Source organism: Cololabis saira, chromosome 6, assembly GCF_033807715.1.
Source record: "Cololabis saira isolate AMF1-May2022 chromosome 6, fColSai1.1, whole genome shotgun sequence".
Lineage (NCBI taxonomy): Eukaryota > Metazoa > Chordata > Actinopteri > Beloniformes > Belonidae > Cololabis > Cololabis saira.
The window spans coordinates 8,682,714-8,706,341 of record NC_084592.1 but is presented as its reverse complement, the minus strand read 5'-3'; the positions used below and the strand labels follow the sequence as shown (position 1 = coordinate 8,706,341).

The window sequence follows — 23,628 nt, the reverse complement described above, 5'->3', positions numbered from 1 at the left end:
AATTTCTTCTGAGCGTAGTAAGATTTTGGTCCGCAGGTCGAGGTGCGGTTGTCACGTGATCCCGCTGCACCAATAGGATGTTACTAGTAAACACAATATATTAATATTAATAACCCAATATCGCGCTACAGTATCGTGTCGACATGTATCGTGACTTTTTGTATCGTGAAATTTTGTGGCACAACATATTGTTACACCCCGAATAACCGCTTACAGTGTTGTTATGAATCCTTACTGCTACCAGTGGCTAGCAGTGGCAACAGCTGGTTGTGACGTTCAGAGAGGTTCACAGCACACAAGCCATCCATCCATCCATCCGTCCATCCATCCATCTTCTACTGCTTATCTGGGATCAGGTCGCAGGAAGCCCAGACTTCCCTCTCCTTGGCCACTTCATCCAGACCGTGTGGGCGATCCCGAGGCGTCCCCAGGCCAACTGACGGACACATTCCCTCCAGGGTGTCCTGGGTCTTCCCCGTGGGCTCCTCCCAGTGGGAAGTACCCCGATAACCTCAACAGGGAGGTGTCCAGGAGGCATCTTCACCAGCTCATCTGGTTCCTGGCGATGTGGAGGACAGCAGATTGACTTTCATCCCCCCCAGATGACTGAACCTCTCATCCTGTCTCTAAGGGAGAACCCAGAGACATTGCGGGGAAAACTCATCTCCACCATTTGCGTTCCCTATCTTGTTCTTTCTACCCACAGTCCATGACCGTAGGTGATGGTGGGAACATAGATGGACTGGTAGAAGGAGAGCTGAGCCGAAACCAGATGGATGCATCGCTGCTGATCCCCCTTTCAGGCTCTCGCTCCATCCTTCCCTCACTCGTGAACAAGACCCCGGGATACTTGAACTCCTTCGCTCGAGGCAGGATTTGATCCCCGGCTCACAGGCGTCCATGTTTTTTCCAACTTTGCAACCAACTCCAGTGTGACGTAATTCCTAGTTCCAGCCTCTGACCGCCGATCTGGATGTGTTGTTGCTCTGCCCACTTGAATCAGAGACAAATCTCGTAGGTACTTCTGCAGACGGGTGCTAACGGGTGTTTCTGTGCAAGAATGTTGTTTATCTTGATTTGTCAAGATAAAGCCTCTATGAGAACATTTTTGAAGCTGTGTGGGCGTGATGTCCTCAGATGAAGAAGTGGGAGAAACTGCAGAGTGAAGGATGTAGTTAAGACTTCCAGATATCAGAAGACGACAACGCCGCTCCTGCTGGTTTAGGGCTTAGACTTTGCAACATGAATTTTTCCTAAATTAGAGTGGTGACAGCTTTTTTTAACTCCATTTTTTATTTCACCCACCAGCAGCTGGTCCGGGACTGGCAGCCGCTTTGTGGTGGTGGCAAAGCCATCATCAGCAGGGAGTCATGGGTTCTGCCCTCTGAAACCCTGGGATAAATACAGCACTTCAGAAGCAGTGTGTGTGTGAGTCAGACGGGCCTGATCCAGACAGACTGCAGATCTCACTAATATCAGCCGTGAGTCTCAGATAAATCCCCTCGTGATCTATCGAGGTATTATGTTCAAAGTATGTTTAAAAAAACCTGTTCCCGTTCAGGCTTGTCCTGAAAGAGAGGTGATTTCCTACCTGAGTGAGATCAGAGCAGCTCCTCCTGCATGGCTTCAGTGAGAGCCGCACTGTATTTAAGATAAGATAAGATAAGATAAGATAAGATATTTCTTTATTAGTCCCACAGCGGGGACATTTGCAGTGTACAGCAGCAAAGGGGATAGTGCAAAACAAGAGGCATCATAGAAATAATAATAATAATAATACAATAATAAATATCAGAGTATGACACACTATAAACAGTACTGGTATTTACAATAATAATAATAAAAAATACTGGTATATAAAATACGATAACAGACGGATATTTACATAATTGCACCTTGCAGTGAATGATATTGCACATTATTTTCCAGTATGTACATTTATTGTCAGGTTGTTATGTATGTGGTCTACTGGGAGCAGTGCTGGTTGTGTAGTCTCACAGCTGCAGGGAGAATCACTGAATCTCTACAATGAGACGTTTTAGCGTTTCTTAATGCTCTGTGTTCTGGATTTAAAAATCCCCCCATCGCACACTTCTGCAGGTTTTGGAGTGAAGCGTCCATGAAAAAGGGAAGTTTGGCGTGCAGACGTCCTGCCTCCTTGAAAGTGTGAAGGAGTGTGGAGCTCCATAATTGGCAGCACTAAATATAATGGAGGCTGGAGCTTTTCCAGTCTGTAGTAGACTGGCTGGCAAAATGGTTTTTCAATCTGTCGAGTTTCTTCAAGCCAAAGAAATCCTAAAAAGAAAAGTCTGTGCCAACTTCTCAGACTGTGAATTTAAACTTCCCCCCCTTCGCATGAGCGTTTGAAGCTTTCTCTGTGAATCAGAAGATGACGTTCTCAGGTTCACCTGAAGCAGATAAAAGACCTCAGGACGACCGCTGGCTCCACGTTCCTGTGGGGAGTTAACGCTTCGTGATGCAACCCGGATCCTTCAGCGTGAGTTTGGCTGAACTGTTGCATCTAAAAAGAGCCAAGTAAGTCCTGTCTGCGTTTGTTAAAGCGGGAGAGGATGTGAGGAAGAAGTCATTGGATTTTTGGGTTTCCGCGCCCCGAAGCATCGATAATACCAGTCAGCAACATTCCTGATGAGTTTCTGGCCTGCAGATGTCTCACCGTCAGCAGAGCTATTATCAGCATCTCCTTGCTGCGTCTCAGCCGTGCAAGGCTCTGATCCCGTCTTTATCTGAACGGGTGTTTCTGCATAGATAGCCGATATTTAGTCATTTTTGCAGCAGTTAGGGCAAAGTTAGCTTTGCTTTCTCTCTAATGACGAGCAGCTTCAAACACTGTTAAAGACGAAGCTTGCTCTTGTTAAATGTAATTAAAATCTCATCAACACATGATAACGTACTTATGGCTTTTGAATTAAATTTGATTTATAGTGACAAGAAGCAACTGTTGCAATTTTATCTCGGTGAGCCGGCCTACAGGCGTGATTTATGCTGCTGCGTAGCAACTCCGTGCACGGCCTGTGTATGGGGCCTGACGTTAGTACTGGTACGTCTTTAATTGCACCACCGAACCCTCGGTGGCCTCACGCACTCGTCCATGCAGGGCTGCCATTGGCTGCACTGACCTTTTTCTCGACTGTTTCCTTTTATCTGGAAAGTAATGGATGAAGCCGATCTGAGCTGTACTGCATCATTTCCAGCTCTTCGCTTCTCCGCTTGGTCCCTTCTGCTAAACTCGTTCAAAGAGCGTACAACCCCCCCCTCTTCTCTTTCCTTTATGATGCAGCATTTGCAATAAAAGCGTTCGCTGTTCCTGATTGGTCAACGCCTACAGTCGCCCTCGCCAATAGAAAAGTGAAACCAGAAGGTAAACACTCGACCACTGGGTTTCACGTCAGATCCTTTTCAAAAGTCCACACCCCCTTGCGTTTGTTTTCACCTCAACACAAAACTTTAAAAGACCAAAGAAGGCGTTTGCATCTTTTGTCGAGTTGATGGAGGAGCATGAATCAGATCTAATCTTGCTCTGTCACCTCTTTTTTCCTCCATCACTGCTTCCTTGAGTCTCATGGTCGCGTCTGTCTTCATGTCCACTGCAGCTCTGAGCTGGTCTCATCACTTGTGACATGGTGGCAAATGTCGTAAAAACGGCCGCTACACGGGTCCAAACGGCTGCTTTTTGACGATAACATAGATGGGAAACCACAGGGGTGCCTCTAAAATCACCAGAAAACTCCCTTGAATGACACCGAAAGCAATATTTGAACGTGATGAAAAATATCCTTTGTGGTTCTTTAAAGGAGCTTGAGGCCGGATTGTGGCAGGATTTATGAAAAAAATCCATATACGTTTTAAGTTTTCTAGTAATAATGTCAGATGAAGCGTTCCAAACCCAAAATAATGAGCCCTCTAGTGTATCTCTCCGTTGCATTGAACAGGCTGTGTGCTGCAAAATGTGCTGCAATTCGGTCCCGAATTTCCCGCGCTGTCCTGCGGATGTGACGTCACATGACGCCACATGCGCGTTCTCCCCGTTCTCCCGTGCCGGCTTCGCTGTTGGCTGCAGTACCCCCAACGGCCGTCGTGGCGAAGGGTGGCGCTAGAGAGTCTCATTTCTTAAAAGGAGCCTCATGCTCCTTTAAATTCAGTTCTCAAACTCTTCATCTTCCTGCTGCCTATTTGCCCTGAAAACATTTCCAGTTGGTCCCGCAGGCTCAGAGCTGGAATCAGATGTGATGAATGAATCTGGTCTCCGGTTGGAGGACACCGTCACTTCTCCTTGAACCGATGAAGCGTTTCTGGGGCGCGCACACACTGGCTGTCACGTCCTCGCCGCTCCACGCATCTCCCAGTGCTCCCAGCCAGCTCGGCCTCGTTTCCCTCCGACCGGGAGGAGGGTGGACGTCGGGCCGGAGCTGCAGGCAGCACTTCAAAGGGCCTAATGGCTGAGCTGATTGCTGCCAGCCGAGGTACATGTACAGTAAAAGCTGTGCACATCCTGTCTCTCTGAGAGGAGCAGAGCATGTGGACTAAAAAACATAAGGCGCTTTTCTTTTCCACCAGAAAAGAGAGTGATGAATCCGAAAGGAGTTACACTTTTCCATTGACTGATTGTCCTGAATGGCTCCTTCACACTTACTGGACACAGCAGGAGACTGGTTGAACTCTTGTTCTCTCTGGAAAAACTCGGTCTTGTTTAAGCGAGGAGTGGCGTCTGGGCAAGGCAGATCTTCCAAAGCCTTTGCCTTCACATCCCTGCAAAAGAGCTCCATCCTAAGTGCTTCATGTTGACGATAAAGGCAATCGAGGGTCATAGTAACAGGTGGAGATGGGGGGGGGGGGGCAGGATGTAGTTTAACCTGACTCAGAAGCGTGGTTTAATCTGCTGAGATAATTCTGTCCTGATGAGGTCTGACCTGCCCACCCTTGGCCTTCTGTACCCGCCTGCCACCACCATTTCCTGTAATCTGTCAGATCCGAGGCTGCAGGGCTGGATTAATTCAGATTAGAATCAGCGCTGCGCGTATTTCATTTTCCAGCAGGTTTCAAGGGCACGGAAAAGGCAGTTCCAGTTTGTGCCCGGCTTCAGAGCCGCCACGGATGACCTGGTGTGTCTAACGCTGGGAGAACCATCTGAAATGCTCCACGGCAGCAGTTTTAATAGCTTCTTTAAATGAGGATTATCTTGTTTTTATGTCTCCGTGCCCGTGTAAGAGTCGGCACAAACGGCGGAAAATGTGCTTTTTCTGGCCGTTTGCTGGAGGCATTGAACATCGTGTACCCATAAAAAGGAAAGTACACTGATAGTGGTGGAGGAAAACTAATTCAGGCTTCAGGTGGAACAAGACGGAGGAGCACTTTCGATTACAGTTTCCTTTACAGTTTTGGCCCCGAACTTAAGCAATATTTTCGAGTCATTGAGTCTTCTTCCTTCTTCTCATCTCTACATAACCCTTAAAGGGGACCTATTATGAAAAACACGTTTTTTCTTGTTTTAACATATATAAAGTGGTCTCCCCTCACCCTGCCAATACAGAAAAGATGAAATCCAATGAATTTCTGCAAGGTCTGTACCCCCGCCCTGCAGAATCTTCCAGTGTCATGTGACTTTTCTACAGCCCGTTCTGAATCTGCGCCTATGGTGACGTCACCATAGGCGCTCATTTCCATAGGTCGGCCCCCGCTGCTGAAACCACGCCCACAACCAGCTCTCTCCGCCGGCTGGAGCTTCAGCCATTGTTTAGAAGCGGTGGCTGTTTCCCCCGCGAGGGAGAGTTAAAATGAGGTTTTGCATCAACATTTTCCCGTCATAAAAGGATCAGTGCCAACAGTACGGACCCGGCAACTGCACACGAGTCAGCGGTAAGTGACGTTAATTTTTTATGTTATATGTTATATATGTTATATTTGTATGATCTTTGCATGGGGAAAGTATTTAGCTTAGCTCCGGAGCACCGGGGCCGCTCACGGAGCTGCTCACGGACCGGACCGTCGAGGAACCCCCTGGGCCCAGGGGCTCCGGGCGCCGGCGGCTCTATTAGTACCGTAATACATTTTTCTTCTCTTTATGGTTTCAGATCTGCCAAGCAATGCACCTGGAGCTGTTCAACGACACCTTCAGAAGACGTGCGGCCCTTCCTTGAGCCAGCAATAGTGCATAAATGTTATTTATATATTTTAACAATAAAGTTGCCATTTGTGAAAATTCAGTGTTGTGATTTCTTTACAGTTAACATGATTCATTTGTCTTGTAACATAAATGAAATGAGGAATTGGAGTAAAGAACTGTGGTGTAACTGTTTAGAATTAAATTAAGTCTTCCTGTGTGAAGACGAGGTGACTAAAGGATGATTTATGGTTCTGCGTTACACCAACGCAGAGCCTACGGCGTAGGGTACGCGTTGATTTAACGCAGAACCGTGGACACGCTTTGCTACGCAGCCGCTGCTCTTCTCCCCGGAGCGACGCTTTGTTCCCTCCTCTGCTACACGTCATTCAAGCAGCCAATCAGCGCAGAGCCTCATTATCATAGCCTCCCCGCCCCTAAAATGAAGCACAGAAAAAGGCTTTAGAAGCGGTAAAACTAGAGACATGGCCCACAGGCTGAATTTCTGATTTATGTAGAAAAAACAAGCTTTAGCTTGTTTTTAAGACATTCAAGGCCTTTTTAAAATACAGTCAGTCCGGAAAGTATTCAGAATGCTTCACTTTTCCCACATTCTTTTATGTTACAGCCCTATTGATAATAGGAATAAATTCATTTTTTTTTCCTCAGAATTCTACACAAAACACCCCATAATGACAACATGGAAGAGGTTTTGATGCGACTTTTGTAAATGTATTAAAAATAAAAATAACAAGAAATCATCTGAGCATTAGTATTCATAACGTTTGCTTAATACTTTGTAGAAGCTCCTCTGGCAGCAATTACAGCCTCAAGTCTTTTTGAATAGGTTGCTACAAGTTTGGCACACCTATTCTTGGGCAGTTTTGCCCATTCTTCCTTACAGACCCTCTCAAGCTCCATCAGGTTGGATGGGGAGCGTCGGTGTACAGCCATTTTCAGATCTCTCCAGAGATGTTCGATGGGATTCAGGTCTGGGCTCTGGCTGGGCCACTCAAGGACATTGACATGGTTGTTCTGAAGCCACTCCTTTGATATTTTGGCTGTGTGCTATGGGTCGTTGTCCTGCTGAAAGATGAAGCGTCGTCCTAGTCTGAGGTCAACAGCACTCTGGATCAGGTTATCATCCAAGATGTCTCTGTACATGGCTGCATTCATCTTTCCCTCAATCCTGACTAGTCGCCCAGGTCCTGCTGATGAAAAACAGCCCCACAGCATGATGCTGCCACCACCATGCTTCACTGTAGGGATGGTGTTCTCCAGGTGATGAGCGGTGCCTGGTCTCCTCCAAACACGACGCGTGGAATTCATGCCAAATAGTTCAATCTTTGTCTCATCAGACCAGAGGATTTTTTTCTCATGGTCTGAGAGTCCTCCAGGTGCCTTTTGGCAAACTCCAGTCGGGCTGCCATGTGCTTTTTAGTAAGGAGGGGCTTGCGCCTGGCCACTCTACCATACAAGCCAGATTGGTGGATTGCTGCAGAGATGGTTGTCCTTCTTTGAAGTTTCTCCTCTCTCCACAGAGGAACGCTGGAGCTCTGACAGAGTGACCGTCGGGTCCTTGGTCACCTCTCTGACTAAGGCCCTTCTCCCCCGATTGCTCAGCTTAGGCGGGCGGCCAGCTATAGGGAGATTCCTGGTGGTTCCAAACTTCTTCCATTTAAGGATGATGCAGGCCACAGTGCTCACTGGGACCTTCAAAGCAGCAGACATTTTTCTGTACCCTTCCCCAGATTTGTGCCTCGAAACAATCCTGTTTCGGAGGTCTGAAGACAATTCTTTTGACTTCATGTTTGGTTTGTGTTGCAACATGCACTGCCAACTGTGAGAGCTTATATAGACAGGTGTGTGTCTTTCCAAATCAAGTCCGATCAACTGAATTCACCACAGGTGGACTCCGATTAAGCTGTAGAAACAACTTGAGAGAGGTCAGTGGAAACAGAATGAACCAAAACTCAATTTTGAGCTTCATGGCAAACGTTCTGAATACTTATGCACAGGTGATATTTATAGTTTTTTATTTTTTATAAATTTACAAAAATCATAACAAAACTTCTTTCATGTTGTCATTATGGGGTATTTTGTGTAGAATTCTGAGAAAAAAAAAAGAATTTATTCCTATTATCAATAGGGCTGTAACATAAAAGAATGTGGGAAAAGTGAAGCGTTCTGAATACTTTCCGGACTGACTGTATTTTAAAAAGGCCTTGAATGTCTTTAAAAACAAGCTAAAGCTTGTTTTTTCTACATAAATCAGAAATTCAGCCTGTGGGCCATGTCTCTAGTTTTACCGCTTCTAAAGCCTTTTTCTGTGCTTCATTTTAGGGGCGGGGTATGGGCTCAAATTAATGCCATAAGTATTTTGTATCTGTAAATAAACTTTGTAGGCTACTTGTAGAAATATTTTGTGCGTGTGCAAAAAATATTTGTACTTGCAAAAAATATTTGTACTTGTAAAAATATTTTGTGCGTGTGAAAAAAATATTTGTACTTGCAAAAAATATTTGTACTTGCAAAACATATATGTACTTCTAGATACAAAGCTACAAACTTTTTACAAAGCTACAAAGTTTTTTTACAAAGCTACAAACTTTTTTTACAAAGCTACAAAGTTTTTTTACAAAGCTACAAACTTTTTTTACAAAGCTACAAAGTTTTTTTACAAAGCTACAAACTTTTTTTACAAAGCTACAAAGTTTTTTTACAAAGCTACAAACTTTTTTTACAAAGCTACAAACTTTTTTTACAAAAGCTACAAACTTTTTTTCAAAAGCTACAAACTTTTTTTACAACTACGAGTTATGAATACTTATGCACAGGTGATATTTATAGTTTTTTTATTTTTTATAAATTTACAAAAATCATAACAAAACTTCTTTCATGTTGTCATTATGGGGTATTTTGTGTAGAATTCTGAGAAAAAAAAAAAGAATTTATTCCTATTATCAATAGGGCTGTAACATAAAAGAATGTGGGAAAAGTGAAGCGTTCTGAATACTTTCCGGACTGACTGTATACATTAAATGCCATAATATGTCCCCTTTAAGTTAATTTTGTTAATTTAAAAGGTTTTACACGTCTGCACCCAATGTTCTGCAGGCAAGATCCATATATGTGAAGCAGGTCAAGTCTGGAGCAGGTAATTCGAACCTTTAGGACGTCCTGCGCATCTTTAGATGAGGCAGTAACTCCTCCTGAGGGAGCCAGTCTTAAGAAAAGTAAAGCTGCTGTTTGGGTCCATGCGTAGATGTGAAAAATGTGTTTAAATCTGATGCCAGAAATACGTCAGAAGAGAACTGTGTTTTCTTCAGCGCAGCATTAAGTCTTCTTAAACACAATAAAAACAACTTTCTGGACTCTACTTTGTAAAGTGTTTCTCTCTCACGGTGTTTGAAAATGCTTTCAGTGGTTTGCGTTGCTGAAATAAGCAAGATCTTCCCTGAAAGTGACGCTGCGCAACCGGGAGCAGAAGTTGCTCTGAATCGTGGTGATGAAGGATGTTCACTCATCACATGCATCGGTGCATCTCCACACCTTACAGTGATTTCTCGGACGTGCTCTCATGGCCAAATCTTTGGTGCAATCCCATTCAAAGAAGCATTTCATCGGCCAAAACCCTTTTCCTTGACATGCCGCCTTCATGCTGCACTGAATTAAACACAGGCTTTAAATGATTCCTAGCTCAGAGGTTGAAATCAAGCCGTTATATTTCTTTTACCGGCTCAGAGTCTGACTTGAAAGACCGCCGAAGCGAATGAGTGGTGGTGAGGCGTCTTTTCTCTTTTCTTGGCTCCTCTTTACCAGGCAGCTTTCCCTTTTTCACACCTTCAAACCCCATCCGACACTTGATCCGTAAACTCCTTCCTCCCTCCCTCACCTCCCGTTCCCCCAGCCCCGTCACCCCTCTCTGAGGACTCCTGTTTCTCAGCTACTCGTGAACTTCCTCTGCCTCTTTAGACGGTTCTTGGCTCGTCCTCCCCCTCCTCCCCGTCTTTTTTCTCCCACGCAGCTCTGAACAGAAGCCTCAGTGTCCCAGTCGACGGGCCGAGTGGCAACGGGGAGGAGGGGGGTTGAAAGCAGGGGAGGAGGAGAGCAAAAGCCTGCAACAAAAGCCTTGTTTAGAGGTGTGTTTGCGCGCCAGCGTGGTCCTCCTGGGAGCATTTAACTGCGGCGTGGGCGCCTGTTTTTGCTGGGCTGACCCTGCCCAGGCTGCTGCGAGTGCTCCACGTTCCGATCAGGGACACATTTGTTACACATTTCTCTTGTGTGAGTTAATGTTTGCATCCGGGGCTCTAATGCCTAATGCAGTCAGGTTTGAAAACTATATGAAAGCAAAGCCTCTTAATCTCTGGGTTCGTGGTTCCCCATGTTAAATGACCTCAGAGCTCGGGAACGGCGTTAAAAACCGCAGGAATGCCAGCGAACTCTCGTCGGGAGTTTTCCCGGGCCCGGCTTCACTGAGGTTCTGGTGCTGTTCCCGATGGTAGCGGGAACCAGCGAGGTGACCCGTGCCGTGAGCGGTGTCAGCTGCAGGCTGGACTCCCGGGCCTCCTGGGCGCTGGTTGGTGAGAAAGTGGGGGGTTGTGGTGAGGAATGCTACCCCGCTCTGACACACACGTCCGTGTTTTACACGACTCCTGAGGACTACGTGTCAGATATGACGTTTCAGAGAAGTAAAGATGTCCTCACAGCATGTAATCTGCTATGAAATGAAACTGTTTCATGAACTAAAGCCAAGTCTTCCCCTGAAAATTGACCTTATAGGGATTTGTTTTTGTTCTGAATCGCCACAGTGGGAGCGTGAAGACAAATACAATCATGAAAAAGAGACGACATGCTCCTTAAATTCTGACGTTTGATGCATCTGGAAATTGTTAGGAATAATAATTATAGTTTAAGGTCTTAAAATAAAGTTAATCCAATCTCAGAGGAAAACAACATGACATATTATTATTAATTAAGCCGAGGTACTGAGGTAAATGACTTGGAGTAGTTGTCTTCTGTTTTGATGTTTTGCTTCAGTTTATTTGGGACGGCAGACATTTGTTCCTGATCTCTTAAGGTCCCACCGCAGCCTTTCAGTCGGGTTGAGCTCGGGATTTTGGGTCTTTGATGGGACCAACAGCAGAACTGTGGTTCTTCTCTTTTTCCTGCAGTTCTGTTGTGGGTTTGTGGGTGTGCTTGGCTCTTTGTCCTGTTGCACCACCCAGGTTCAGCTCATCCCTGCCCGTCGGCTGCCCGACTGCAGATGAAAAGGAAACCCAAACTTTCACCGCCAAGTGCAGCTGAGCCTCAACATAGTCTTATAGTAATAGATCCAGGGAGATATTCAACTGTCTTTAGTCAGTAATTGTCTCTCTTGTGCATTGCAAATAAAATAATTCAGCATTTTGTTTATTATTATGTATACGTTTATTCTCATGGACGAGTATATTCATCAAAATAAGGACGGCGTATTAGTGCTCTTGGTTTTTATACTTGGTATTTGGTGTTTGAGTTCATAGATGGAGCTCTCGGACTTCTCAGCCCGAAGGAAATCTGAATAATATCCGAGCCAGATGAGATCTCTCTTTTTAAATCTTAGATGGAAAACAAACTGAGATAACGAGTCTTGACTCTGGAGGAAAAAAAAGATGGAGAGAAGCCATAGTCTCAGTTTTGGTATCACACAGATCTCATTGTTGTCTGGGAGAAATTAAAGAAGCACTTTGAGCTCTCTTACCTAATTTTATTTTCCTCTGCGATGCAACGCTTATTTTTTTTTTTGTTTAAATTTCTCTCACCATGATGCTCTGACCTTGATGCCAACTGGCTCCACGTCTGCTCCTGGGAAGATGAGCAGCTGTCTGAAATGTTTTCTCACTATTAAATTATGCACCCGAGATGTTATAAAGTGGCTGTATAAGCCTTCCCAGCTGAGGAGCAACAGTTGCTGCTCTAAGATGACTGCTGATATCGTTCCTCTTTGGCATTGTGCTAACACACATCTGAATGGTCCAGATCAGCGGAATGGCAAAACTTCTTCAGCTTAGAGTTGCTCTCACACTTGATGATGGAGATAGTCCTTTCTATGCGTGCCTGGCTGGTAGCCAAGCTTCTCCGTGAACAGCCGCTCTTTGTGGACACAGGAAGCTCAGCGATGGTTGCAGGGTTTCCCAATCAGGGCTGTTTGGAGGAAAAACCAAACCAAACATGAAGTAAGACTCCACCAGCTCAAGTCGCACTGTGATGGGAACAAGTTTGATGTTTAAAAAAGCAGAAATAAAACATCCCGGGAACAGATTAGAGACTTCCTAAAGCGTTTTGAAGCATCCACACTCCCTTCATGACTGCACTTTTTCATGTCTTTTCTGAAGTAATTAACATTTTCAACCTTCATTTTGTGCAACTAGCGCTCAAGAAGTGCCCCCGTTCACTCTGTGGTTCATTCATTCATTCATTCATTCATTCATTCATTCATTCATTCATTCATTTATTCTTTATTTCATTCAAAAAAATAAAACAATTCAATACAAATACAAATGTTCTTAAATTGTGAATGAAAAGGGAGCAGAAAGAAGAAGGATCTTATCTAATCTGCCCCTTTTTCCAAGAAATAACTTCACAAATAACATAAATTTTAAAAAAAAACTAAAAAAAAACAATAACTAAGTGAATGAAAAACTAAAATAAAATAAAATTACCACCGTCTATGGGTATGTCAATCATACTTAACTAACATATTTCATTATATTTACTTAACATACAGGCTTTAATTGTTCTTTTGAATGTAATGTTTGATTTGGATTCTTTGTTTTCTTTATTCAGATTGTTCCATAAACTGATTCCTTTCACAGAAACACAATGTTCCATCAATTTAGTCCTGCATCGTTTTTAAAAATCTCTGTTCCTTTTAAGTTATACTTGCTTTCTCTTTTTTCAAATCTTTTCTGAATGTTGATTGGTAAAGTTTTTCTTATGAGATTTAAACATAATTTGCAGAATACTATAGTCTACTAGTTCATGAAATTTCAACAATTTTAACTGAAGGAATAAAAAGGAATGGTTGATGAAGAGGGACAACATGTCAGATATGTGAATGTAACCATGACCTCTCCGTCCATGCAGGCAGCCGCCCCACAGTCCAGTACGTGTCCTCGCTGTCGGAGCTGCCTCAGGCCCTGCAGCCTTACTACACGCAGGGCTACGTCCTGACCGCCCTGCACCCGATCATCCTGTCCGTGGGCCGGACCCGCTCGCTGCCCTTCAGTCTGCTGTACCGCGCCATCCTGGCCCGTCCCAGACCCAGGTACACCAGTCCTGACCCGCCTTTAAACCCCAACCCTGAGCCCAGGCTTTGAAATGCAACCCCTCCAGTCCCATCAGACTGTGTAGTAAGTAGATGAAAGATAGATGAAGTCAGCTGCATATTTAATAGAAACCCCTCATGGAGGGTGGGGGGGTGATGTTTTGGTTTGACTCCTCCACCCAAATCCACCCAACAACAGGCGTCCCTCAGCAGCCAATGAGGCCGAGCTCTGCCCGATCACTGATGCTGGATAGGTTGGAGGGCTGCAACTGAGGGCTCAGAAGTTCCTCAAAACCACGACCAAGAGCCAGGGTCAACACCGGGCTTGACTGCTTCTTTTATGGTTTAGTCCAGTCTGCTGGATTTGTGGTTAAAAACGTAGATTTACTGAGAATCTGAACAAAGAAGGTGCAAAAACTTTCAAAACTGATCAAGTGTGGGTCAGTGCAGCTGGAAGTGGACTGATGATAAAAGCTGAGGCGTCTTAGCCTGGAGACATAAACAAACCAAAAGAAGACTAAACTACACAACCACAATCAGATTGAAGCACAAAAGACTAAACTACAAGACGAAGGACAAAAAAAAAGCGACACACCACAAGAATATGTTGGTGTTTGTTTGGACTAAAAGCCCAATGACTGATTAAAAACTACCAAAACAAGACTAAACAAGACGCCACAAGAAAACTAAAGTGCATCCAAATGAGATCCAGAAGCGCCACAACAAAAACAAAGAAAACCACAAAGACCAAAACTAGATGACTGAAGACAGCAAGGAGACTAAGGAAGACCACAAACAAACCAGAAACTACGACTAAACAAGATCTAAACGAGACCTAGAACCACCACACATCACAGCCAGACTGAACAAAATTATCCATCATCTACACTTGCTTGTTCACTGCAAAAGTCTTACCAGGAATATTTGTCTTATTTCTAGTAAAAATGTCTTATTTTTAGTCAATAAATCTCATTACACTTAAAACAAGCAATTACCAGAATAATAACTTGTTATTTGACAATTTTCACCTGTTTCAAGTAAATTTTCACTTGAAATAAGTAGAAAAATCTGCCAGTGGAACAAGATTTATCTTCTCATTACAAGCAAAAAAAATCTTGTTCCACTGGCAGATTTTTCTACTTTTTTTAAGTGAAAATCTACTTGAAATAGGTGAAAATCTAATATAGGCTTTAACCAGTGCAGGTCAGGAGAGGCCCAACCACCGCAAAAAGACAACAGGTTTTAGCAATATTTGAGTGTTTCCTCTGTGGTGATGGACCTTCTCTAGCGTCATACAGCCGAGCTGAACCGTTGGCCCTGTAATAAAAACAGAACCAGTGTGTGACACTTCCTGCGTGCTGTTCACCTGCGTGAGGCTGCTGAGGCGGGCGCTGGCTCCCGTCTCCCGCCGATGCTGTAAATGATTAATCTGCTGGCGTCTGCAGCTCTCCCGCTGGGGTTGTAACGGCCGTCTGTGTCCGTGTGTCCGCAGTAACCAGAAGGCGCCCGTGTGTCACAGCGTGCCCCTGCTGAGGGTGGAGGAGTGGCCGTTGCCCGGAGACTCGCTCACGGGCGACACCGTGAGGGCGCTGGTCGACCGGGTCAGTCACCTTCACTGCATCCTCACTGCCACTCACAGACCCGGCGACAGCTCTGAGGTTCTGGTTCTGGTTCTGGTTCCCTCCTGCAGGTGAACAGCAGCGCTCGCGGGGGGGTTCGGTTCGTCGGCTCCGTCCTCCAGCAGGTGAGCGGGATCACCAGCGGGCGGCTGCACAGTCCCAAGAGGGGCTGCCGCTCCCCGCCGCGGACGCCCCCTCACACCCCGACCGCAGACGGAGAGCAGGAGGACAACATCTACAGTCCCGGTGAGTAGGGATGGGAAGTGATAACATTTTTCCGATTCCGATTCCATTTTCGATTCTGCTTAACGATTCAATTCTTTATCGATTCTCTTATCGATTCTCATTTGGAAAAAAGGAGAACAAAAAATTTTAGTATCAACTTTGTTTTATATCAAATTCAATTCAAATTGGCTTTATTGGCATGAATGGTAACCATTGTTGCCGAAAGCTTACATGAAATATTAAGACAATTACAATAAATATTTAAGCTTAAATAACTAACACATGCATACAATATATATATATATATATATATATATATATATATATATATATATATATATATATATATATGTATGTATGTATGTATGTATGTATGTATGTATGTATGTATGTATATATATATATATATATATATATATATATGTATGTATGTATGTATGTATGTATGTATGTATGTATGTATGTATGTATGTATGTATGTATGTATGTATGTATGTATGTATGTATGTATGTATGTATGTATGTATGTATGTATGTATGTATGTATGTATGTATGTATGTATGTATGTATGTATGTATGTATGTATGTATGTATGTATGTATGTATGTATGTATGTATGTATGTATGTATGTATGTATGTATGTATGTATGTATGTATGTATGTATGTATGTATGTATGTATGTATGTATGTATGTATGTATGTATGTATGTATGTATGTATGTATGTATGTATGTATGTATGTATGTATGTATGTATGTATGTATGTATGTATGTATGTATGTATGTATGTATGTATGTATGTATGTATATATATATATATATATATATATATATATATATATATATATATATATATATATATATATATATATATATATATATATATACACACATATATATATATATATATATGTGTGTATATATATATATATATATATATATATATATCTTTGAACAAAAAAATATAAGTGAGGTCTTAAGACGCCCCCAGCCTCGGGCTCCTCCATGGTGTGCCAGGGGGTCTCCACAAAATTATTTGTAATATAAAATATGTATTTAATATAAAATAAATATTTTTCTGTAGAAATTAACTAAATACAACAAATAATTTTACGTACGGTGCGTGTCGCCGCGTACCCTACGCCGTAGGCTCTGCGTTGGTGTAACACGGAACCATAAATCAGCGACATACCACACGCCGGCTGACTCCGCACTCCCAGCGCATCAGCTGGGCAAGTCCTAACAGTTTCCCCCCTTTGTTGATATGTCCACATTGCAAGTGTTGTAGCCCTGTTGTCATCCTTTTTGGTAAAATTTAACCAAACTTTCGAGCGCCTATAGTTTATAGTTTCTTATCGCGATACTACTAATAAATTATATATAGAGTCAGACACATTAAAATTCATAGATATTGTTTATTTAAAAACATTAGAAATATTATTTTGAGTTAAGAATAAAAGCCTTCCTACTTGTATTCAACATTTCTTTAGATTAAAAAAAAACTAATTATAATTTAAGAAGTTATGTGAGGACTAATGTTAAATACAGATGTGCTTCATTTTTGGGAGTCAAATTATGTAATGGACTTTGTGATGAACTGAAATTATGTAGATCTCTGTTGAGTTTTAAAAAAATATTGAAAGACAAAATAATTAAGGATTACAATGCAAAATGATTTGAATATAATTTAATTATGCAGAGCGATTTAGAGTAAATTTTCTTTTCTTTCTTTTTGTATTACTGATAAACTGGGTTATCTTTTGGAAGGTACAGGATAGGCAGAAATAAGCTTCGGCTTCAGCCTTCTCCTGTTCGGTTACACAGAGTTTGTGTGTTATTGTTTATTGTGTGAAACTGATGAGTGTAAATATGTATGATAATGTTTTGTCAGTTACATGCACACAAGTTAAGTTGCATATAATGTAACGTAACAGAAATAAACCATTCATTCATCCAACCTCTCACATATGTGTGAGACAGGTGTAATGTCACCCCTTCTGTCCCGAGGCTGCATTTTCATGGGCTGTCTCTTACAGACTTGAGATTGCTGGTCTTCTTCCACTCCTGGGCGCCGGGCTGCGCGCCTCTGGACTCGCTGGCCTGCCAGTACCACCAGGGGGCGCTCTCCATGCGCGTTTCCAGGAAGGGCCACGTGGTCAGTGCCCTGGAGGCCGACTGGCTGGAGCTGACGGCGGCGTACTACCGCAAGGGCTGGTCGCTGGTGGACTCCTTCGTGTACTGGGACACACCCAAAGGTTGGTCCGGCGAGAACTTCAGGACACTCTGAGCCGTATTTCTAAAGACCCGTCCAAACTCTGTCCATCAGTTATGTGTTTGTACCTCGTGTTATATAAGAATCCCGGTGTTCTGCCAATTTCTGCTACCTGCCAAGAAATGCTACTTTGTGGTTCTGCGCATGCGCACAGTCGATTTTCAAAGTTTGATTGCCACGCTGTAAAATTGATAATATGGGACGTTGAGTATTTGATCTTTCAAAATACACTACCCATGACATGAATCGCATTACACTTTGTGAACATTATACGATAAAGAGGAAGAAAAAAACACTTCCATCGCTTTATTTTATATTCATTCAGTCATTGGCCTTTATTTAACCAGGCAGGTCATTAAGAACACATTCTTATTTACAATAACGGCCTAGCAAGCGACAAGGACCACTTGGGGGGAAAGGACGTGGGCTAGGGAGTAAAACACAGTAAAATTGTAGCTCTACAAAGGTAGAAAACCATTAGGTAGCATTTTTTGGCAAAGCAGCAAAAAATGGCAGAACACCGGTTCAAGACCAGCCTGTTTGAAAAGGGTCCAGTATCAGAGTTAAAACCTGCTCAAAATCAGGACAAAACCAGATCAGGGTGAGGTCTAAACCCATGTTCACCACCAGTCTGTAACTGTGTTTCTAAACGCTCGAAAACCGGACAACAAAATCACAAAAGTTTGTTTTAAAAGTGTCCTAACACGATCTGAAACAATCGAAAATCAGACTTTAAAAACATTTCAAACGTGTTTGAAATCCGGTTTAAACACCACGTTTGACCGGAGACGGGCGGAGCCTTCTGTCCGTGATTTCGTCTTCCTTTTGCTGTCTCAATGTTTAATAGGGCAGGTGAGTCGAGCGGTGACGCTCAATACTGCCCCGGTGACGTCCCGTGGTACTGCACCGTTTCCTCCCTGATGGTAATCATCAGTGATTACCATTAACAGCACTGCAGTAATGTTCGCCTCAGGGCCAAATACCAGAACACGGACCGACTCAGCGGACAGAGCCCTCCGTCCGTCTCCGTGTGACCAGTTAAATTCACAGTTTCAGCACATTTAACGTCCAGGGGGACGTTCACGCAGCAGCTCGGGTGTCTTCCCTTTAACTCCAGCGCTCCCTGAACTTGTGAAAGACCACAGCCTTTATTTTATTGTGTATTTTTCTTTTGACTCCCCGTCCCCGGCTGCGACCCAGGATAGGTTCGGTGACACAAATGCCGTGCAGCTGACAGAGAAACAGGAAATGAGGTCGCTGAGGTCTGGAAGACTCCAAATATAGATCTGCTGGAAGACTGAGGAGACAAAACAGGAAGTGGCTCATACGGTCATTTTATTTTGCCCCATACAAACACACGCACACATATATACATCTGCGCATATATATATATATATATACATGTATTTATATATATGTGTGTGTGTGTGTGTGTTGGTATTACCCCGTCTTGCCTTTGTCTTAAAACCCGTTGGACACCTGAAAGCGTCCTCTTGAGTATTTTCAGCACACGTGAAGCTCCGTGAGGACTTGTGGGCTCGGTGCTCTGCTTGCAGGATGAATTTGGGTCAGTCAGAGTATCGTGTGTACAGCAGAACTGTCATAATGAGCACAGGGGAACTCTGGACCCACTTCCACAGAAGTGGGTCACTATTAGCCCACTCGCACGCGTCAGCGCGGCTCCACGACAGCGTGTCGCACACGTCCGAGATGTCTTCTGCATGCTTAACCTCAAGTGTCAGTAATGCAAATGTCTGTTAATAAGGTTTTCATAAATGTGCCTTTAAACTTCTCTTAGTTTAACTTCTGATTACTGAGAAGCGACTGCAGTCAATTAAACAGAGTACGGTATAAAACTAGTCACCAAGTCATTTCTGTCAACACGTTTGCTGTTGAAGATCTCTGAAATTACTTCCTGGAAAACTGTGGGACTCGTGTCGCTGTGAGGTGTTTGTGGATATTGTTGGTCCGAACACGTGTTTCAGGAACCGTGGGTGTGTTTCAGGTGAGCCGGTGCCCAGATCCCTGGAGGGACTGTTTGTGTACGAGGAGAGGAGCACCTCCCCTCCTGCCAACGACACCATCGTGGTGGAGCAGTGGACCGTCATCGAGGTGAGCGTCTCTGAGGGTTTCCATGGTGACGTCTCCCCTTTCCGGTCCTCTCGTGGCTGGTCCCCCTTCCCGGGTCTGGTCCCACCAGAGGCTTCTTCCTGTTAGAGGGGGGGGGGGGTTTGTTTCACAGTCGCCTGCTGCTTGCTCAGAAAAGCTTCCATACAATCTGTTGATTTCCTCTTTTATTGTGTTTTATATGAATTGGACTAATTTGAAGATGAATTATACTGTTGACGTGCCAGTAAAGCTGGATTGAATTGAATTATCTGCTGCTATGTTACACATTTTGTAACATTAATTAGAAGAGCTTTGTAAATATAGTTTATTACGATGATTCAGGTTCAGAATTTGATTCCTAATGGGGCCCAGAACATTTGTTATTCTCAACCTGACAGGTGTGTATATTTAATAGGAAGTTATCCCAATATTTAAAAAAAAAGTTGCATCATAAATCAACTATTGGTTCTCTTAAGTCGTAAAAATTGACATCAGCCATAGAAAACAGGTCTCTCTTGCAAATGAGACCCTGGGTCTCAATGAGATTTTACTTGTATAAATAAAGATTAATAAATAAATAAAAAACCCACATTGATTGATTTCTGTCCTGCAGGGCAGCAGTGTAAAGACGGACTACGGGCCGCTGCTTCACACGCTGGCAGAGTTCGGCTGGCTGCTCACGTGTGTGCTGCCCACACCCATCATCCGACACGACAGGTAGACGCACGCCGCTTCACAGAGACTTTAGAAACTCTCCTTGAAGTTTATGCTCCTCTTTCTGAACCTGCTGCTCTTGCCTGTTTAGTGACGGGAATCTGGCCACCAAACAGGTCGTGTTTCTGCAGCGACCGACCAGAAACCCGGCAGCTGGACACCCGAGGACCCAGGTGAGACTAACAGATGAAGCCAAAGTGGAAATATTTGTCCATACTGCACGCTACCGTGTTTAGAAAAAAATGCATATCAGCAAAAACACCTCACAGAGGCTTCATTGATGAGGAAGAGCAGAACAAATTTGTGTGTAAATTCATGAAAACGATCACGAAAATACTGTCAGTTTTTATCTTTCAGGGGATATGAACATGCTGTACTCCTGCCTGTCACCACGTGAAAATAAGCAGTGAACATAAATATTGTTATCATTATTAAAGTTGGCAAAATTAAAGTGTTATTACTTCAAAACAAGTGTTTTAAATTAAAGATAAAAAACACATTTATCTTATGTGATAGACATTTCTCATATTTCAGCCTCAGATTATGTTTTTTAAATTTAGTTTAAACTAATATATCCTGTGGCTGCCACAATGCACACTGAAATAACACGTAATATAACAAGTATAAGCTTACCTGCGGAGGTATACGAGTACAGCACTAATGTTTTGTTTATACAGAGAAATTAATTGTTTTCATGAGGTGAAGGTTACTATCAAAGCAAAATAAGAAATTCAAGATTCTTTACTGTCATTGTCATATTTCATATACAACGAAATTGCAGGTGCTCCATTGCATCACAGGTGCTGGTCCTTATGTAAAGTGCAAGATAAGTAAAAAAAATATTTAAATATATATATGCAAGGACAAAAAAAAATAAGGTGAGGTTTGCATGCGATTTATGAGGTTTTCTTTAGAACTATGTGATGTATGTGCAGATTTTTACAAAGACATCGGGATTGAGTCGACCGTGAACTTCGTATTCAAGATGATTCTGTTGTCAAATATAAATCTATCTGTCCGCAGCCCGGCTGAAACTGGGTCATGCAACGGAACAATGATGCCAAACACACTGGAAACAATCTACTAAAATAAATGTATCAAGGGGTTACAATGCCCCAGTTAAAGTCCAGAACCCAACCTTTTAATTTATAAACACAATTAATGCTCCGGCAATGAATATCTCGATGTGATCAGAGTCTGATCAGAAAGTGAGCAATAATTACGTGGCACCTTATTCACTGATTGGTTGAAAACAAGTAATTTGTCACGAGGATGAATCGTATGGATTGGCAGAAAAATGAATAGTTTTACTGAAACCTCGGCCGCTAGATAATGCAGTGTATGTGGCTCTGCTGCACCCTGGTGGACAGAAACCAAACTACACCTCAGAAAATCAATGTAACGACGTCATTTTACTACTTTTTTTTTAATTCTGACGGATGATCAACAAAAATGTCTTCTGAATAAAACAAACTTGAAGAAATGAACCTGCAAGGAAATCTTCCTTTGACTCCCCGCTTTGACAACAGCTTCAACTCTTCATCTTTAGACCTTCTTCTTCATCATCTACAGCTTCTCCAACAATTTTGGTCATGATGTCAGATGGAGCTGAGAACCACTGAAAAACACATGCAGGTTACTCAGAACAGAGAAAATCTGGGCTAAAAAGATTTTTTAAAAAGACACTTCAGACACACAAAATTGACATAAAAATTCATTAAAACACAAACTGAGAAAACATTAAGCACAAAAGGTTGAAAACAACATCAGTGACATAAAGTTGTAAAAAAAGACCAGAAGGAGAGCACAATTAACGATAAAAGACCCCAAGACGAGGTTGTGTTCACACGGTGGTTGAGGTTTTTCTGTGTCACTCTTGTATCTCCAGCCGGCGTCTCTGCCCAGCACGGTCAGCTCGGCTCGTCCCATGAGTCTCGCCGCCGGAGGCTCCAGCCCATCAGACGACTTCTGCCCCGCTGCCGGAGGCATCGGAGGCTTCCCGGTGTTCGGAGGGGGGTTCCCCAGCTCCCTGTCCCACCTGGAGGAGGGAGGCCTGGAGCAGGACGAGGGGAAGGCTGAGGTCACCTGCATGTGAGCAGGAGGACAGGTGGATGCAGAGGGGGGCGACCTCCCACTGTCGCCTCGTTCATGAAAAGGACTAAACATAAAAGAACTCAGCACTTTTTTTTAAAAGCAGTTTTAATTAAGCCATGATGAGTTTTATTTACTTCACTTTTGTACCATTTCAGGTGCTAATGAGACTTAAATGTTGCGTGGCAGAAACTCTCCTCCTGAACATCTGCTGCCTGGAGTAACACGTTTATGGAGGAAACAGTATTTCTTTAGGCTGTTGAAAAATATTTTCTACTTTTTGAAAAGTTTTCCTTACTTTTATGAACAGTTTGGATCTGCCATGGTACTGACGACACGCTGCAGTCGATGAAATCCTTTACAGATTATTCAGAAATACACTTTAAACATGTCAATTGTATATTTAAATAACGATTGGGATTTCTTGTGTAACACTGCTTTCATTACATGCTTGAGTTGCATTGTGGGTAGTGTAGTTTCCAGGGAGAGGTAGAAACTACAGCCGTGATTATAGAAATCCTAAAAGAAAAAGTGGAATGCACCTTTTTAATACTACAGAAAGCAGTGTTGTATCACTCCCTCGTCTGATGTCTCACTGTGTACATCCTCGTGTCCTCGATTCCTCTCCTCTCACCTGAGATGTGATTGGAGGAAGTCACAAGCCGCTGTTGTACGAAAAGATCACAGATGCTGTGAGGATTCCTCCTCAGCACCTCCTCTCTCCAGGAGCATCTCAGGAACCGAGGTGCTGCTCACAGGAGAGGACGAGACGAGAGAAATGACCTTTAAACTGACCTTTGAGTTGTTCATGTTTTAAATCAGTATTAATATACCTGCCCTTTGTCCTTGAAGAGTGTTACGTTTCACATCTTTTACTCTCGATGCTTAAACTTTAACAGTGTTTTGTAAATGCTTTTGTTCATTAGTTGTTGCTCGGTGTAGTTGCCGGATGGCATCACTTTGTTTGGATTAAAAATGTAAAACCTCTTGCTGCTCAGAGAACTGTGGTTTTTAGTCCGAAACTAAGCCTGCTTACCCAAATGAGCAGAACTGAAACGAGGTGAGTTAGAATCGAGAATGACGGTCACCTGAGTTGTTTATAACCAGTTATCCCACCTTATCTGGGGGTTTTTGTCACCAGAATTACTAAAGGCAGCATGACGGTCTCCAC

At 43.2% G+C, this 23,628-nt stretch overlaps 1 protein-coding gene across 1 annotated transcript in view; it reads left to right on the top strand.

Moving 5' to 3' along the window:
- Positions 1-23,444, top strand: part of rftn2 (raftlin family member 2) — a 28,817-nt gene extending 5,373 nt beyond the window's left edge. Inside the window, exons 2-9 of the mRNA XM_061723213.1 lie at positions 13,244-13,424; positions 14,917-15,025; positions 15,115-15,289; positions 17,308-17,526; positions 19,549-19,655; positions 20,266-20,369; positions 20,458-20,539; positions 22,255-23,444. Coding sequence (XP_061579197.1) covers positions 13,244-13,424; positions 14,917-15,025; positions 15,115-15,289; positions 17,308-17,526; positions 19,549-19,655; positions 20,266-20,369; positions 20,458-20,539; positions 22,255-22,461 — 1,184 coding nt within the window. The 3' untranslated portion in view covers positions 22,462-23,444. The remainder of the gene's footprint in view (positions 1-13,243; positions 13,425-14,916; positions 15,026-15,114; positions 15,290-17,307; positions 17,527-19,548; positions 19,656-20,265; positions 20,370-20,457; positions 20,540-22,254) is intronic.
- The last annotated feature ends 184 nt before the right edge of the window (positions 23,445-23,628 follow it).